We start from the raw sequence: 20124 nt of genomic DNA, 5'->3' as shown, positions 1-20124 counted from the left end.
CTTACCAGCCACATAGGCTTCACCAACTTAATGCTCTGAGACTCACTTTTCTTATATAAATCTGGATAATAGTACTAATATTTTTTCATTGGACATACTCATTATCTGCTAAGATAATAATTGCTAGTTACTTTTATTACCACAGATCATTTACTTACTAGATGTAAAATGTAGGTATTTATCATTATTAAAGAAGTGAAAGGTACTTTGCTCTTGTCAAGAACTTAGCAATGTTACATACCAGCCAAAGAATTTGCAAAGGAATTTTTAACTTATTATGTATAAAAGCCAGAGGTAGAAGATAGTTTGATATTAGAGTTTTTCTAACATAAAAATGTAAAACTAGCTAGGTGCTGGTGGCTCACATCTGTAATCCTAGCTACTCAGGAGGCAGAGATCAGAAGGATCACATTTCGAAGCCAGTCTGGGGAAATAGTTCAGAGACCCTATCTCGAAAAAACCCATCACAAAAAAGGGCTGGTGGAGTGACTCAAGGTATAGGCCCTGAGTTCAAACCCTAGAACTGCCAAAAAAGAAAAAAAAAGTGTAAAACTAAACAGAATAGAACAAGTCTCTTTCTATGTGTATATATATATATATATATACATATATATATATATATCAATGCATATTTCTGAGGCAGGAGAAATATTAAATAAAAGTCATAAATATACTGTTAACTCCTGAGTTGTTTCATTTTAATATTAGCAAGCTTGTATTTGCCCGTAGATACAAGGTGATAACCTTTGAGCATTGAAAGCAGAAGAAAGGGAAATCATTAGTTTGTATTACTCTCTTTCCTATAGACTGTATAGTTCTTTGCATGGAAAACTATGAGCTTTTAAAATTTTCCACATAAATATCATATAAATTTAATACATTGGATCCACTGAAATGATCCTTTGAAATGTATAGTGACAGATATTGGAAATGTTCCCAGAACATTGAGCTTAAAAATCAGAAGAGTCTGTTGGATGAAAAATGCACAAAGCACTGGACTAAGAATCAGAAAATCTGGGCTGAACTTTTAGCCTTGCCACTGATAGAAAGTGTAGCTTTAGGGAGCCAGGTATGGTGGTTCACACATATAATCCCAGCACTCATTAGATGCTGGGATCTATATATAGATGCTGAGATAAGAGAATCAAGAGTTCCAGTCCAGACTGGTTTACATAATGAGACTTTCTCAAAAAATAAAAAGAAAGAAAATGTTCCTTTAGAAAGAGACTAAACATGTCTTGGCCTTACCTCTCATCTGAAAAGTGAACTGTTGGGAATGATCACATTGTATTTTGGTCATTTAAAGCTCAAAATTCTGATGCTACCTGTACTTTTTTTAAATTTGCAAGCACAAACTGGAGCAAAGTGGTGATATATACAGAATTCATTGAGGAATTTGATAGATTTTTTTTCCTAATCTTTATAGCAGATACTGCTAGAATTGTACTACCAGCACTAGCTGTCACAGTTATCTTTTATCAAGTACCTATCAAGTACAACTCATGGATTCTGGTGCTAGGTATTTGATGTACATTTTATTATTTTTGGTTTATAAGCCATGATTACAATTTTATAGAGAAAATGAGATTTAAAAGAAGTAATGTGGTTCAACATCACATAGTTAATGGGTAAATTTCAGGGGGAGGATTTGAGTCTAGGTTTTCTGATACTCAAATCTGTTTCTCATTTTCCTACACTTCATGAATGATAGGCAGATCAGCACTAGTTGCACAATTTGAAGTGTCTCAGGTCCTTGGAAGCATAATCCAGTGTCATGACTTTAAATAAGTCCACTTAATGTCATCTCCCAAAGTTAAATCTTCAGCCAACCCTTCCTAAATTTCAGATTTCACATACACATAACTCATCAACTCCTCCACTAAATATCTAACAGGTGTCTCAAATGTAAGATGTTCAAACCAAGCTCTTGATTATATCCACCAAATTATACCTCCCAAATTTGTTCCAAGATTAGTCAACAGTAACTCCATTTTTCTTTTTTGACCAGACTAAACACTTAATGCTACCCGTTGCTTCTCTCACTCACTTATGCCCAAATCCAATTGCTCAGCAAACCCTGTCATACCTTCTGCAGAGTAAATCTAAGTATTATGATGATGTTTTACCACTTTCATCATTCCCACTATAGTCCACTGTAGTCCCATGACCATTTCCAAACATTTTTAACTGATAGCAAAAGCACTGCACTCAAAGTTACAAAACCCAGTTTTGAGTCTAGAGTTTTCATTTTGAGGAATAAAGGATAGAGTCACTGTGAAAACCAGCTACAAACTGTGGTGTTATATACATTTAAGCTTACTATGATCGATCTCTGATAAATTATTTCAGTGAAGCCAAAAGATGGAAGAACTTATCTAAGACTATTAGCCCACCTGCCTTTTTTTACCTTTTACTCCAAGACGAGACATCTGAAATATAATATTTTAATTCAGGCAATGGGACATTTAATAGAATCTAATTTCTATAATGGAAGAAATTTGTGACTATGAACTATTTCCAAAACTCCAGGATTGTCAAGAGTTCATGATGATGACACAACTTAAAAGATTTTTCTGGTTGCCTTCACATTTCAACTTACATCATTGCAGGTTTCTTGGCAACTTTGACACTTGGAGGTTGAATTCTTTCTTACGGGAAGCAAATGCAAACCCACATATTCAAGTTGTATCTGAACTTCCCAAGAGCTCTTTGCAGAGACTATGTCCCCAAAGCCCAGATTCCTTGATCAGAACTTCTGAAGCCTCCTTGCCTTCTACCAGTGGGAGTTTCTTCCTGAGGGTCTTAAATTGGGAATCACAATCTCTTGGGATTTTATTTTCATCCTCACAATGATAAGCATTTTCTGATCCATTCAAATATTCTTTTTCATTTGTTTTGTATCTGATTTTCTAATCTGTCATTTATTAGTCACTTACTTATTTACTACATATGCTCCCAGTATCTACTATGTGGACAGGGCATTGAACCAAGCTTCAGCTTTTCACATATAAATTATTTTTACACAAGAGAAATGCTGTTATTTAAAAATATAATGATAATTTACAGAAGATTTATGCAGTATACAGATTATAAGTACTTGAAATATAATAGGTCATCATTTATAATTCAGAAGGCCAAAGTATAAATCTCAACTTTATCATTAATTTCTAATGCTAACTCAGACATTTTTCCATAAGCAACTAGATTCTGATAACTGATAAACAGAGGTAAAGAAACATTGCTGCTTAAGGTAATGCAAAGTAACTTTTTAAACCTAAGACATAAATATGTAATGAAAATATCCTGATGTCAATACTGACTTGGGGAGAGGATGCACTAGAGATACAAAGAAGACTTGCAGAATGTAATGCTTCTAAACACATCGTTTGCCACATAACCAGGCAAACCTAGGAACATGCTTTACTTCCTTTATTCCCCTATGCCCAGAACTGAGACAAACTCCCTGTACCAGACTTATTTCATCTCCTGAATTGATTACCCAATCTAATCTTTTACCTTATCCAATTCAAAATATTTTCTATACCTGCTAGTGGCAGTGAGCTTATATGCTATAAATCTTAAAGCCTGGCTGTGGGTAGACCATGTCATGGAATTCTGAGCCATGACTATCTCTAAAGAAGAAAGAATAGTGAAAGTTGTTTTCTCTGGCACTTAGCTAAATTTCATTTTTCCCTGCCTTCTGTCTGGTTCCTGATGCATACCACTCTTCATTACAAGGCTGCTATATTCTTCCTGGAAATGTCCCAGTTCAACACAGACATACTCTCCCAAGCCTTTTCTTTCTCCATATTTCCAATGCTGAATCTCAGCTAAACTACTGCCCTTGACCTAAAATAAAACCTCTCATTCCCAACTACTCTATTTAACTGATAAGAGTAAATAAAATTTCTGTCTGTCATCAAGATGCCATTGATCCTATTTCTAAGATGGAGATACTTCAATAAGGAGAGTAAAGAATTATATATATATATATATATATATATATATATATATATATATGGATAGGTAGACATTAAGTCTTTGGAATAAAGCATAGAAATGAGTAACCAAAGTTGGGGTGGGAGAAGAAAGTCAATGAGAATTCTCTCGGGGAAGAAGTTGGAGAAACATTGAAAAGACTAATGTGTTATAAACATTTATTAACTCAGATCTCTCAAGTGCCAACATAAAAAGCAGGAAGTAGCAATTCAGACCAAAAAGACACAAAATTGTACACCTGAAAATATGTATATATATTTTCCAAATGTAAAAATAGTAAAGAAAATTAATACATGGAAATCAATTCATTATATAACATTGTAAAATTTGAACACTTAAAAGGAGAACCTGGCAATACTGAAATTCAGAAGAGTATGGAGGAGAAAAGAAAGAAAGAATTAATGAGTCAGAAGAAGGATAAACACCTTAGAAGATGGGAGAGAACATAGAAACAACTAAATTAACTCAGGGAAGACTTCAAAAGGTCTCCAAAATGGAACTAAGGAGATTACTAAAAAGGGATATATGAAATAAAGAAGACAGCACAGATATGAAAGATGAATTTAACAAAAATATGGAAAGTCTCAGAGAAAAGAATCAAACAGAAATCCTAGAAATAGTAAGTTCCTTAAGTCAAATAAAAAAATACAGTTGAAAGCCATTCCAGCAGACTGGAACATATGGAAAACAGAATTTCAGGCCTCAAAGACAAAATAGTTATTAAATAAAAAACAGAAGAATCCTTAGACAAAAGAAATAAGAGCTGTAAAAGGAATATTCAGGAATTCTGCTACTCCATCAAAGAACAAAACTCATGGGCATTGAAGGAGAAAAGGTGCAAACCAAAGGTATAGGCAACATATTCAACAAAATAATACCAGAAAATTTCCCAAATCTTAAGGAAGAGATGCCCATTCAGATACAGGAAGCCTCTAGACATCCAATAGACCTGACCAAAACAGAACCACTCCACAATATATTATAGTTAAAACAATTAGCACAGAGAACAAAGAAAGAACATTGAAGGCTATAAGGGAGAAAAATCAAATAAATATAAAGGTAAACCCATCAAAATAACAGCAGAGGTCTCATCAGTAAATTTAAAAACACAAAGGGCATGATGTGAGGTGTTTCAAGCACTAATAGAAATCAATTTCAGTCCTTTGATACTCTACCCAGAAATGCTATCATTCAAAATTGAAGGAGAAATAAAAATCTTCTATAATAAACAGAAATGAAGAATAATACATGACCAATAGACCACCACTACAGAAGATTTAAAAGAAATCCTAGACACAGAAGATGAAAACAAACATAACCATGAAAAGATGGGAATTGTTAAACCCCAAAAGAAGAGAAGACAAGTAATAAGTGAGTAGCATAGAATTAGTTGCATACAAACAAATCCTTATACAACAAAAACAACTAAATGGCAGGAATCCTATGTATCTTTCAATATTAACACTAAATAATAATGGACTCAACTCCCTCATCAAAAGACACCAATTGGAAAATTGAATTAAAAAGGAAGACCCAACAATCTGTTGTTTACAAGAAATCTACCTTACAGACAGAAATAAACATTACATCAAGGAGAAAAGGTGGAAGAAGATTTACCAAGCTATTGGTCCCCACAAGCAGACAGGAGTACTAATATTTACATCAGATAAAGTAGACTTCAAACCCAAAGTAGCCAAAAGAGACATATAATAAAAGGAGCAATATGTCAAAAAGAAATAATAATTGTTAACTTAAATGGACCCAATGTCAGTATACCCAACGTCATTAAAAATACACTACTGGACTTAAAAACACAGATTGACCCCCAACACAATGGTGATGGGAGACTTAAATACACCTCTATCACCAATAGATAGGTCACCTAGACAAAAAAATCAAGAAAGAAACTCTAACATTAAATGACACCATAGATCAAAGTGGACCTGATATTTTGACATAGACAATACTCTATGACAGATGTCTATAGAGTATTCCATCCTGCAACAGCACAATATACATTCTTCTCAGTGGCCCATGGAACTTTCTCCAAAATAGACCATATTTTAGGTCACAAAACAAGTCCTAACAAATATGAGAAAATTGAAATAACCCCCTGCATACTACCTGACCACAACAGAATAAAACTAGAACACAACAACAAAAGAAACAGGAGAAAATACTCAAATACTTGGAGACTGAACAACACATGACTCCATGTTCAGTGGGTCATCAAAGAAATATGAGAAAGTCAAAAAGTTTCTGGAATGAGAGCACAAACTACCAGAATCTATGGGACACAACACAGGCAGTTCTAAAGGGAAAGTTTATAGCCATGAGTGCATATATTAAAAACACAGAAAGATCTCAAATAAATAACCTAATGCTGCATCTCAAGCACCTAGAAAAAAACAAGAACAAGATAAACCCAAAACTAGCAAAAGGAGAGAAATAATAAAAAATAAGGGCAGAAATCAGTGAAATAGAGACCAAAAAAGCCATCCAAAGAATCAACAAAACAAAAAGCTGGTTCTTTGAAAAGATAAACACGGTCAAAAAACCTCTGGCAAATCTCACTACAATGAGGAGAGAAAAGACTCAAATTAATACAATTAGAAATGAAAAAATGGAGAGAAAACAATAAACACCAAGGAAATCCCAAGAATCATATATTCAAATTAATTGGAAAATCCAGAAGAAATTAACAAATTTCTAGATACATATGACCAGTCAAAATTGAACCATGAGAATATTAATCACCTAAACAGATCTACAACATGTAATGAAATTGAAGCAGCAATACAGGGTCTTTCCAAAAAGATGGGTCCAGGATCTGACATATTCACTGCTGACTTCTTGCAGACCTTTAAAGAAGAACTAATACCAACACTCTTTCTCAAAAATTCCCATAAAACAGAAAGGGAAAGAACAATGTCAAACTCATTCTATGAAACTCATATTACACTGATCCCAAAACCAGACAAAGACACAACAAAAAGGATTACATGCCAACCTATTTAATGAACATAGATGCCAAAATCCTCAATAAAATATTGGCAAACCAAACTCAACAGCATACCAACAAGATCATACACCATGATCAAGTCAGTTATTCCCTGGAGTACAGGGATTGCTCAACATAGCAAATCACTAAATGTAATACAGCGCATTAACAGAAGCAAAGACAAAAACCACATGATCATCTCAATAGATGCAGAAAAAGGCTGTGATAAAACTCAACATCCTTTCATGATAAAAACTCTGATGAAACTAGGAATAGAAGGAATGTACCTCAACATAATAAAGGCTATATATAATAAGCCTATAGCCAAGATCATACTAAATGGGGAAAAACTGAAAAAATTTCCTCAAAAGTCAGGAATAAGACAAGGGTATTTTGTTGAACTTAGTGTTGGAATTTCTTGTTTAACTTGTTTAACTTAGTGTTGGAATTTTTAGCCAGAGTAGTAAGACAGGGAGAAGAAATAAAAGGAATACAAATAGGAAAGGAAGTAGTTGAACTATCCTTATTTGCATATGACATGATCTTATACCTAAAATATCACAAAAATTCCACCAAAAAACTCTTAGACACCATAAACAGCTTCATAAAAGTAGCAAGATACAAAATCAATTTATAAAAATAAGTAGTCTCTCAATACAACAACAATGAGCAGATTGAGAAAGAATATAGGAAAACAATTCCACTTACAATAGCCTCAAAAAAAGTAATATACCTGGGGATAAGCTTAACAAAGTATGAGAAAGACCTCTACAAGGAAAACTATGAACCTCTGAAGAAAGAAATTGTCCAGAAGATGGAAAGAATTCCCATGCTCGTGGATTGGTAGAATCAACCTGTCAAAATGGCTATATTGCCAAAAGCAATCTATATGTTCAATGTAATTCTCATCAAACTTCCAATGACATTCATCACAGAGATTGAAAGATCAACCCTAAACTTCATTTGGAAGCACAAAAGACCTGGAATAGCCTAGGCAACACTAAGCAAAAAGAATAAGGCTGGAGGTATCACAATATATGACTTAAAACTATTCTACAAAGCCATTGCAATGAAAACAGCACAAAAACAGATATGGAGACAAGTGGAACAGAATAGAGGACCCAGATATGAATCCATGCAGCTGTGCGCACCTGATTTTTGACAAAGTCACCAAAAAGCTTCTTTGGTTGTTAACCAAAGAAATGTTTTGTTAATTGGAAAGGCAGCCCACAGAATGGGAGAAAATCTTTTCCAGCTATACATCTGATAAATGATTGATAACCAGAATAAACAGGGAACTCAAAAAACTAAACTCCTAAAAAAATCAATGACACAATGAAGAAATGGGCAAAAGAATTGAACAGAGCTTTTTCAAAGGAAGAAGTCCAAATGGCTAAAACACTCATGAAAAAATGCTCAACATTCCTGAGCATAAAGAAAATTCAAATCAAAACCATGTTAAGATTCCATCTCACTCCTGTTAGAATGGCTACCATTAAGGACACAAATAGTAACAAATGTTGGTGAAGATGTGGGGAAAATGAGAACCCTCATTCACTGCTGGTGGGAATTTAAATTAGTAAAACCACTATGGGAAACAGTATGGAGGCTCCTCAAAGAACTAAAAGTAGAACTGCTATATGATCCAGCAATTCCACTCCTAAGGATATACCTAAAGGACTGTAAGTCAGGTTACAATAAAGGCACCTGCACACCCATTTTTATCACAGCATCATTCACAATAGCTAATCTATGGAAACAGACAAGATGCCCCACTACTGATGAATGAATTGAGAAAATGTGGTATTTATAAACTATGGAATTTTATTCAGTCACAAGAAGAATGAAATTTTGTCATTTGCAAGTAAATGGGTGGACCTGGAGAACATCATCTTAAGTGAAGTTAGCCAGGTTGAGAAGGTCAAAGGCATCATGTTTCAGCAGTATTTTGAAAAACACATCATGCCAAGGGAAGTCACATACAAGAGATGAATGGTATAAGAAGGAAGTTAAGAAGGTGAATATGGTTGATGTACTCTTTATACAAGAATGAATACAGAAATCTTAAAGCAGCTGAAACCACCATAAGAAAGGGACCAAGGTAGAATGAAGAAAAGTAGAGGAGATGAACCAATTGGGTTTATAATGCATATATATACATGGAAATACCACAGGGAAACTCCCAGTATCACTACCTTTATTGCAAACAAGAAAAACTGTCATTTTTTTCCCTTTCTTTTTCCAAAAAGGAGAACAGGAGGGCAGAACAGGTCCTGCCTGGGGTTGGTACCAGTGGGAGGGGGGAGGAGGTAGGGAAAGGATGTAAGAGGCTGAACGGTGGAAATACTGTGTACACATGTTCATAAACCGAAAAATGACACCTGGTAAAACTATTCCAGGAATGGGGGGATAAAGGAGAATGGTGGAGGGGGTTAATTCAAACATGATACCTTTGATACATTGTAAGAACTTTTGTAAATGACGCAATGTATCCCCACCTAGCACAACAATAAAAAAAAAAGATGATGGGAAAAGGTGCTCTACTTACCTACGTGCCCATTTTGCATCAGGTTATCTGTTGATTAAGAGAAAAAACAAAGAGCAAATAACATTGCTAACCACATATATTTCAAAAATGCTCAGCTCAAGAATTTGGTCAAAAAAAAAAAACCATGTAGATATTATAAAAAGGATATGAATGTACCAAAACCTTAATAGCTAATTTTCTTATAGGGTTGAAAGGAGTTAAAATGTACAGGGCAGGGGTGGCACTGAATCGAGAGATTGCTTTCCCTTTATTCAATACTATAAATGTCTGAAAAAGAAAACACAACATGTAAAACAGAATTTAGAATACACATTCAGGACACTTTAGCAGATGGATAAGAACAAATTTAGAAACATTGCTCTATAAAATAGTAATATGCTAATTATGAACATATGATAGGATGATAGTGCTTTTTTCCCTCTGAACATGGCAGACTCCCCTAAACTGGATAAGTGACATGAGGATTTAAAGAATATTAAGATAATTTGTGGTCAGTGCCACAGGAATTGTTAGCATCTTTATCAAGTTTTGTTATCAGTATTTTAATCTACATTAATAATTCACATAAAACACAGCAATGAGGCTTTGGTTACTTCTTCAATTACATCATTTTCTCATGAGAACTCTGAAGTTTCCCAAGGGTGTTTTTTGCTAAAACTTTTTTTAGCATTTTCATGTTAACTACTATTATTTCTTTGGCAGAGAGCCATGGAAAGAGAAAGTCTATAGTGTGAAGATATGATTAAACCTACTAAAGACTCAAGGACTTATATAGAGCTAGAGATAATAAAGAAGAAATAGATACTACTCTTGGAAATATAAAGACAATAAAATATTTTCCTTCTCTCTACTTTTCATTTCACCATACTGCAAGAGAATTGAGCTCTATTTGCATCTTAAATTATATCAATTTATGATATAATTATATCTGAAAGTGAGTAGGCTTTTGTCCTTCCTCAGTTGCCCGCTGCAGAAAGCCTTTTCAGTTCTCTGCCTGTGTCAAGAATGCAGGTTCAAATGAATGCTTCCAAAAGACTTGGAGGATAATTGCTCCTTTACTTGACCAGGTCCATCCAGCATCCTTGTGGTACTTTAGCAGACAGGAAAAGGCACAATATTGTTCACCGTGACCCCTGGGACCAGCCCAGACACAATTGGATATTAGCGGAAATAAATCAATTTGACTAAGAACTCACTTTCTTATTGATATAGTAGGGGTCCAGGTCCTCCAGGGGCTCTGACACCATCTCTGGAGGAACGTCTCCATAAATAAATGGAAGGGATTTTCCTGCTTCCAAGTCACTATTTGGCTTTGGGCCATTTTCATCATCTTCATCCTTGCGCTCCTGTTTGGGTCTCTTAGCTTTCTCTTCTGCAATGCGTTGTTCAATAGCAGCAAGGGATTCCCTGGTAAAGAAGCGGAAGCTGTCAGGTCCTGGCGGTACCAGCACTGATTGTGCCATCTTTTCATCCTGCTCCTTTAATCACTGTTTAGCTCCTCGCATAAGAAAGTGCTACAGAAACAGGGGGGAAAAAAGCAATGACCATTAGGATAAAAGATGACTGTAGCAATTATATGACACTGAGCAGTGACATAGATATATAAACCAAGATAGGTAGAGTACTTTACAAAAGAAGCTGTATTTAACATTTAGGCAATCTTATGCATGCATTCATTTGCTTTCATGTAGATCTATCTTTCACATTCAGTAGGTGTCTATGAGGTAATTTAATCTCCCACTCCCAAAATGTTTAAAGTGATTGTGCTACTTGGAGAAAAATACCCAATTCTGAACTTGGAAATGGAGGATACTGATTTGTGCTTGCTGTTTCACTTGTGTGAATAATTTGGCAGCCATGTTTTTCAGCATTCTTTCTGAAAATATATCAGATCCAAAACAAGAGATGAAAAGCATGCAAAATTGTAGAACCAGGGCTATGTGAGGATCTTGTATCTCCATGCTTTTCTCCAGGTTCCCTTTGACCCACTTTATCTACTTTAAGAGTTTATTCAAAATCATTACACCAGGGAAAGAGCTCTGGAAATCCTGAAATGCCAGGCTGTGAGAACATAGGTAGATACTGCTTGAAACCAAGGGAATGGGAGGAGCAAGAGATGCAGGATTCTGTTTGGAACTGCTCAGAAACTACACAGGAAGGGACCCAGCTCCTGCCAAACCAGACAGGAGGTCAGTCACATCAGAGGTCTGTAGTTTGGACCCCCCCTGGCTTTGCAACCTGCTGCTAGCTAGTGTAATTGCATCTTAAGTGAACAAATTTGCCATACCTTAGGAAATACCAAAGAGACACCATTTTTCCAAAAAGGTCTCATTTTACAAAAATCTAGCATAGTAGTATGAGTATCCATTTCAGGATTTGGACTTGTGAAGACTAGTAAGTTTAACATACCATATCTTTTAAACATATATCTATTATATGAGTCTTTGTGATAACATAAATGGAGTTTTACTGGTATACAAATCATATTTTATTAAAGTAGATTAAGTTAACACAGCATAGCAATGATTCCAAATGTAATCTCTGAACCAGAGACAGGAGTTTCTACATTATTTAAACAATACATTGAAAATCTTGACTGCTGAATGCCATCTGTATAAAATCACTTCAGTTTTTTCCTTTTTTGTTAATAAAAAAATCAATCTCTTTCAACCTCTACACCACAGAAATGAGAGTTGCCTCTAAAATATATGAGAAACATTTTCTAAGTGTAAAATATGTTAATATTCAATTCATTTCTGCAGTATTTACCACATAAAACAGAAGGAATACTGAAATAACATAAGCTATTGTATAGTTTCCATCAAAAAATTTTTTGAAGTTGACCAGAACCTTTCAGACACCAGCTATCAGATTGCTCTCATCACAGTATCACAGCACCTCCAAAACATACCTCATTTTCCTCACCCATCCCCAGAGACCCTCATGCCTAGCAACAGTCATAGGCATGAAGACGGTCTTTACACAGTCAAGGTTGTAAAATGTCATGCCTGGATCTTCTAATATAAGAGACATGCTAAAACATGCAGCAGCAGCTTCAAAATGAACGTGTTCCCCCTGCAGATTTCCCCAAGGATTCTACTGTAAAGGTACAGAAGCCTTACAGAGAACAAGCATAAGAAGAATATGAAAACATTACCCCTGCAGAATCTTTTACACTCATGGTTGGGGATTGATAAGCTGGTACCAAGAAGACTGCAGCTAAAATTCCATCATGCTTTAATTTTTTTTTCTTTTTTCTTTTTCTTTTTCTTTTTTTTTTTTTAATTCTCCTTCAAAGACCACACCTAACTTCCTGTAAAGGGATTCTGGTAACTGAAGTAAGAACAGGCATTTCCTGTGCAGAGACTACAAAGTGGCATTACTATAGCTACCACTAGAGGGCGGGGAACTGTGAAGAAATCCACCTTCACAGTGTGTACACAGACACAAATGAAGCAGCCCAAAGATTTCAGTGATGGAGTTCTGCTCTCCTTTAAGCTTTTCTTAGACCTAAACGTTATAACATTGCTGGTTTCAATAATTACTTTTGTTAACAGACAATGCTTCTGTTCATTCTTTTTATTTGCTAAGTTAGAAAGTCATTCAATCGATATAAATAATTGAAGTTAAGAGTAAACAGAAAGTAAATAGTGAAGGATTAAAAATAAAAGCCTGAATAAAACGGCAATTATATTAATGGGGGTATTCCATATAGTTTGGGTTTAACAGCCTCAGTCCCAAAGTATCTGAAACTCAAAATTCTTTTCTAATTCAACACAGCCTTTGTGCCATAGAAGTTAACTTTTCCCAGGAAAAATTAACCTGATAATACATCAATCTTATTTTATCCCTGACTTAAGTCATTGAAAAGCAACCAAAAAGTTAAAAAGTACTGACAGAAAGCAAAGTCGTAAAGGCTAGTTTCTAACTTCTGGCAAAGTTAAGATGTGACTAGGCTACGAGTCTGCATGCACTGTCCCATTTCCTCTTCCCCGTAAGTCGAACACATGCTTCCATGATCCACATTTGAAACTTGAAGAACGGAGGTGCACTAAGACCAGGAGAAGTTCCCTGAAACCCTATAAGCAGGATTCAAACTCAAAGTCTGATATCAGAAATCTTTGATCTTTACTCAATCATGAAAAGAAATACTTGCTCATGCAATCTAACCCTGAAATAAATAGTAAATAAAAATCAGATGGTGGCACTAATTAATAATGAAAATATGTATGTTTGCACATTTTCTGGCTTCATCATTTTCATTCCAACTTGTTGGAAATGAAAAAGGGGATGATCTAGCCAGAAAGAATATTTTAGTCACTATATTTAAAAGAAAGAAGAGTGGCTCAAACTGGTTGAATCAAAAAGAAAAAAAAAAGGAGAGAAAAAGGGATTTCTTGGTTTGTAGTTTACTGTCTGTTTAGGGCTAACTTTAAGCATAGGATGACTCAGGAGCTCAACTGATGCTAAGACTACATAGTTATGCTCATAGATAGATGATAAATTTCATTAGAAATTCTTCCCTTACTGCAGTAAGATGCTATTGCAGATCCAGTCTGACAACCTCCAAGACAACTCTGAAAGGAAAAAAAACCTCAGAAAACTCTCATGGTCTCTCACTGACTCCAGTTGGGTCACATGCCCTTCCTGAAGTAAGCACTCTTTACTCTGTTCAGGGTGATGTTGTGCTGTAAGTGGTCTCCCCTAAGCCACATGGCTGACTCTTGGAATGAGGAAGATTAAACAGGGACATAGAAGTTTTCCAAAAGCAGAGTTGGGGTTTATTGTTGGGATGAGAGGAGATTAATACTGGACAACAAAAGAAATAAGTGGGCACACTAGTCACATACTAGTCACATTTGCAAAGCCCTCAAATTTGAAGAATAGAGTTATCAAAACTATCAACATTAGGATACACACACATACACACACACACTTTGTGTAGTGAAATTTAGGGACCAGGTAAATGGTACTACTGTAATCAAACACACAAATACTTCACAAATGTCCATGGCGAGCATCAGCTTTATTTGTCGAATGACATATAATAGCAACTTTTTGTCAAGCACTGTTTTAAGAGCTATGAAACCATTTAGCCCATACAACAATCTAGTGAAGTAGGTACTATGACCAAGCCCATTTAAATGATATAGAAACTGAGGTGTCAATAAGTGAAATAATTTGCAACACTTAAGTTCTTACAACTGAAAATAGTAGAGCCAAAATTGAAGCCCAATGTTCTCTAGCTACAGAATCCATGTTTCTAAAAATTATACAGTATTTGAGATTTTTCTGGAATCCTCTGTCAGAAGCACACAACCATTGGTGCTGTTTTTCTGATACTGTGTCAACTGTGGGGTCACACCTTTCTCTCCCATTAATCCTAACCATAGAGTGTACCTTAGAATACTTCAAACAGTGAACACAAAATCTTTTACCAAACTATTCAGGCATAACATAAGCAAATATCTGAATAGTTTTCCCATCTCAAAGAGACTCTGGTAATGAAGATTTGAAATAAGAGTTATAATCTCCTTTTACTAATGTTCCTGGATGAGATTTTCAGAAATCACGCAAATTAATTTTTATTCCCTTGGTTCTGGTCTGATATTTTATGAGAATCCTATATGACAGGCACCTGAAGATTTAAAACTATATTCATTTGTATTATTTTTCAGACAGAAGATTTTGTTACAACGCTTATTTTTGCTTTTGTTTTTTGAGGTAGGATCTTGCTATATAGCCCAACTTGGTCTCAAACTCATGATTTCCCTGCCTCAGCCTCCTGAGTGCTGAGATTACAGGCATGAACCCCCATTCCTGGCCAATGCTCCAACTTTTGAGTCCAGACCCTATCTTTAGAACACCCACCAATTATGAGAAAGATATACAATGCTATTTGAAGTGGTCAGAGAACAAAAATATTTGAAAATTAGGTTTCTAAATTCTGATGACATTTCTATAAAGTTTCCCTTTCAATTTATAAAAAACTAGCATTAACTTTCCAAATTAAAATATAAAGAAATTAAGCCATGTTAGCATGCATAATGATATTTCCAAAACAAAATTGTTATAGTTTTATGGACTGGCAATAAAAAAGGATGTGTTGTAATAATTATCATGTAGCTAATTTCTCTTCATAAAGATCAGCAATTATAGCCAGGTGCTGGTGGCTCATATCTGTAACCCTAGCTAGTGGCTCATATCTGTAACCCTAGCTACTCAGGAGGCAGAGCTCAGGAGGATCTTGGTTTGAGGACAGCCCAAGCAAATAGTTCAGACGAGCCTATTTCAAAAACACCCAACACAAAAAAGGACCTGGTGGAGTGGCTTAAATGGTAGAGCACCTGCCTAGCAAGCATGAGGCCCTGAGTTCAAACCCCAGTACTACCACCAAAAAAAAAATCATTTATGTATTTTGTGCAATAAAACTTGAACTAAGAAAATGATTGAGTTGTGAAATCTCATAGATAGGGATTAATTTACAATTAATGGTTGTGGATAACAAGTGTTCAAAACCTTAGAGACTTTTTTAACCAAGTGTTAAGAAAGCCAAGAAAGACTGAGGAATATCCTTTTCTAGAAGTGCCCTTCAAATCCTGTTTTACAATTATAAATTATAAATTTAATTTCTTCTGTATATTAGAGTAGTATAAAATGAACTAAGAAAAGCCTTGCTAAGCATTGTTTGAAGATTTACTTTCTAGCTTCCTTAATCCAAAACTTTGAGTCTATGTTCTCAAGAGCTTCCTGATCATTACCTGCTGTGTTTTTGTGTAACTTTCTCTCTTTAGGCTTAATCCACCAGCTCATTTCTGTAACTAACAATTTCCACAAGGAGAGAAAGTTCTGGACAATCAAACTTACTTTTTTTTTTCTGCAATTGATTAGGAACAGTGCACAATAGATTATGTAAGACTTAAGTTCAGTATGTACTGGTCAGAAAACTGTCATTTTTTTCTTTAAATATGAGGCTTATTCTAATATGAAACTTTTTTTCATTTCTTCATTATCATATTATATGAACTGAGCATTATTCTTCATAAAAGTATAGGCATTGATTTAAATTATTGCTATGTCTTAAGACATAATTTGCCATTAACTGAAATGCATATGAATTTTATCATAATATAATTCAACTTATAAATAATCACTTAATGTTAAATTGTCCTGATAACCATAAATTATAAAAAAGGAGATATACCTGTATCTTTATATAAACATTTTCCTTTTGTTTTTCTATTGTAGGTTGGCTGTCGTATATTTACAGTTCCTTCTTAAATCTTCAGATGTATTATATGTTAGTAGATTGCCAGGCACTGAATCAATCTTCTCTCAGTGGCTCATCGACACAAAAGCCGCCTTCGATCTGATGACATATTTATTCTTAATGCATAGATTATTCTGGGATCAAAAAATTTCATTTCTGGACCTTCATCATCAGGTAGGAAGAGAATTTCCTGGGTGTGATTCTCCTGTGAGGGTGAGACCTTTCCATTTGTTATGTATGCCTGAGTATTTATAACTTAGTCTTCCTTCTTCTTTCTTTTTTATGAAAGATTTCTACCTAAAGTTTTTCTATAAGCCCTCATCCTTTTCCGTGGTGGAATCAAAAGCAGCTTCTAAACTCAATGGGGCAGTAGATTTGAATGTCTGGGTATTTTTCCCAGGTCAGAACAAGCCCACCTGGGGGTGGGCTTTGAAATGAAAAATAATGCTCAAAAAATTATCCTTAAGTGCTGGAGATAAAGCTGTAGTAAAAAACTTGCCCAGCATGTGGGGGCCCTCAGTTGCATCCTGAGAACTGTGAAACAAACAAAACAATAAAAATTAAAAAACTAATAAAAACAGTAAAAACACTAAGCCTTTCCTAGATACAAGTTTTTTATGCATACATGTGTGCATGTGGGCATGTATATGTGTATATCTTCATGTCAAGGAGAGAAAGAATCAGAGAAGACAGAATGAGATCCTAAGAGACCATGGATTTGTTTCTTTGTGTCTTGTCAATACAGAGTCTAAATTCTGACACCCTACTAGGTTCTTGATTTTACTTATTTAATTGTTGCAGCATTTCTGAAGTATTTTTGTTGTCACATTCCAAATGGTAGTGTTCAGGGTTTATAGATGTTTGGTAGCTTGCCATTGTTACATTGAATAAAAGTTTAAATTCACATATGTCTGATTTCAAATACTAAATATATTTCATTGTTCTATTTTTCCCTCAAAAGTGAGAGATGTACCACTGACAGGCTAACTGAAAAAAATAGTGTGAAATGTCTTATCTATACCCAAGATAATTTTAGAATCCAGCAGGCTCACTCATATTAGGAAAACTGTAATAACTAGTTTCTTCTGATAACCTTGGCATTGTGGGACTAACTTGACCTCTATTGGAAAGCCTAAATTATCTTAGATATCTTCACGTGGGCCATATTGAGTATATTGGTTTTAACATGGAGGAGGAGCTTACACATTTATAAGGAACTTGTACATTGACATGACTGATGACTCTTTAGAAAGGTGGGTCTTTAATTTCTGCGTCACTTTACTGTAGCCTGTTCTGAACTTGCTTTCTCTGGCCCTTTTCAGGTTTATGTTCTTCCTCTTCCTTTCTAATGATAAGTGGCACACAAAGTTTGTTCTGCAATATCGTATAACTCTCTCCTTATATTTATTTCTCAATCAGTTGCCCATTCCTGTACACCATTACAGCTGCATGGTGATGCTCTGAATATGATCCCTAGTACTGAACACTCATTTAGGATCTCATTACATCCAGACAATCTCTCTTTGGCTATCTGTTTCTGGAACCTCAAGTGAACATTCCAAAACTGAAATTATCTTTGCTAGATAATTTGCCCTTTCTTTATGTGTTAGTCGGCATTTCATCATGTGATGAAATACCTATAATAAACAACTCAAGGAGGAAAATTTATTTTGGCCCATGGTTTCAGAGGGTTCAGCCCATGGTTGCTTGACACCTTGTACTTGGGCAGAACATCATAGTGGTAGGAGCCATGTGTGACAGAAATATGTGGTGGAAGCTAGTCACATCATGGTTAACAGGAAGAGAGAGAGGAAGAGACCAAGTACTGAGGACCAGCTATAACCTTCAAAGGCATCACCCCAGTGACCTACTCCTCCAAATAGGCCACACCTTCTGATGTTTCCAGAATCCCTCCCAAAAATAACACCACCAGCAGGGGACCAAGCATATATACATAAGCCTCTGAGGAACATTTCATATTCAAACCATAATATTAAAATGCTTTATTTCTTTCGATGGTACCAATTCTATTTCCCTAAATCGAAGTGTTTTTACTTCTCTCTCCTTTATTTAATTTATATCTCTGTAATCAAATCTTTGTTTATCTACCTCTTAAAAATACCTATAAGATTCACTTTTATTCCTATGGCTTTATTACCATCAACGTATTTCAGGCATAGATGAAATAGGGCACTCATCCATCCATCCATCCATTCAACAAATGATAACCAATTCCTTAGGTGAAAAACCTTAGAGTCATCCTTGAATCCTTTCTCTTGCTCTTCTGTACTGTATCACATCTATTAGAAAATTCTTTTGTTCTATGTTCAGAAAATATCTAGAATACAACCATTTCTCACTTCCTCAACTTCCAGCACCCTGGTCAAGTCATCATGACCTTTAAGTTATAATCCTTCAATTGTAGTTATCCACTAACACAATTTATGGAGTGCAATGCAAAATGAAAATGTGGGGCTTCTTTATTCAAGTGGCAAAAGGAGGGGCATTACAAGGTAAGAAAACATAAAACTTTTTCTTACATAATGTGAATGAGCTCCTGATTTGATGCTTTTTTTATCTGCTGTTTAATGTTGCACTAACTAGAGCAAGGAGATAGAGGGCAAGAGTAGAGCTCAAGCTTCTCTCTGCCCTGTCTTCCACTCCTACTGCCAAATTCGTGCTACGAGCTGCTGGACTGAAGCAATGTGACTCCAGTAGGAGCCAAAGAAGTCAATTTACCTTGACATTAGCCTATGGCTCTAACTAATGTTTTGAAGCAGTGGCACCCAAGGAACTGAAACCTCTGTACTTGAACACACCTGGATTGGGAGTGGACAAGAGACTATTTCACTTACCTTGGTGCTGCCAGCACACAGTATTTGTTCCTGATTGCAACTTGACCTATATTTGTGCCTGGAAACCTCAACAATGTTAATGATAGTAGAGAGAAGATTTTTCTCCATGAGCAACCTAGTATAGTCCATGGTGGAAGGTGGCAATAGTCATTAGGAAGAGGTGGAAGGAGGCTAAGCAACCTGAAATACCAGGGGACAGGGTTCCAACAGGGATGCTGCAGGAAGATTTAGATATGACCTTCTTTCATTCCATGGACCTTACAAACATAATCCAAATTCAAAGATAAACTACTAAAAATATCAAGTTGCTGAGTGCAGAGCATTAGATCCATATGTGGACCCTTCTGAATATACAGCTCTGTGTGAATTCCCATGAATCCCACCCTAGTAATGATCTCTGAACTGCTCTCCCAGCTTCATTCTTGGTCTCTTCAATACAGTAGCAAGATTA

At 35.4% G+C, this 20124-nt stretch overlaps 1 protein-coding gene across 4 annotated transcripts in view; it reads right to left on the bottom strand.

Annotated features, from left to right (window-relative positions):
- Positions 1–20124, bottom strand: part of Scn2a (sodium voltage-gated channel alpha subunit 2) — a 167314-nt gene that overhangs the window by 87962 nt on the left and 59228 nt on the right. Inside the window, exons 1-3 of one of the 4 annotated variants that reach the window (XM_074071000.1) lie at positions 12706–12858; positions 10745–11062; positions 9698–9815 (exon numbers count right to left, since the gene is read on the bottom strand). In XM_074071000.1, the coding sequence (XP_073927101.1) occupies positions 9698–9815; positions 10745–11011 (385 nt within the window). In that variant the 5' untranslated portion in view covers positions 11012–11062; positions 12706–12858. Of the gene's footprint in view, positions 1–9697; positions 9816–10744; positions 11063–12459; positions 12602–12705; positions 12859–20124 lie in introns of those variants that run through there. The other 3 variants (XM_074071001.1, XM_074070999.1, XM_074071002.1) reach the window with 3 other exon arrangements.

The sequence above is a fragment of the Castor canadensis genome, chromosome 4 (assembly GCF_047511655.1).
Source record: "Castor canadensis chromosome 4, mCasCan1.hap1v2, whole genome shotgun sequence".
NCBI classification, from domain to species: domain Eukaryota; kingdom Metazoa; phylum Chordata; class Mammalia; order Rodentia; family Castoridae; genus Castor; species Castor canadensis.
Note: the sequence above shows the minus strand (reverse complement) of the source record. Positions and strands in the feature narration are given on the sequence as shown.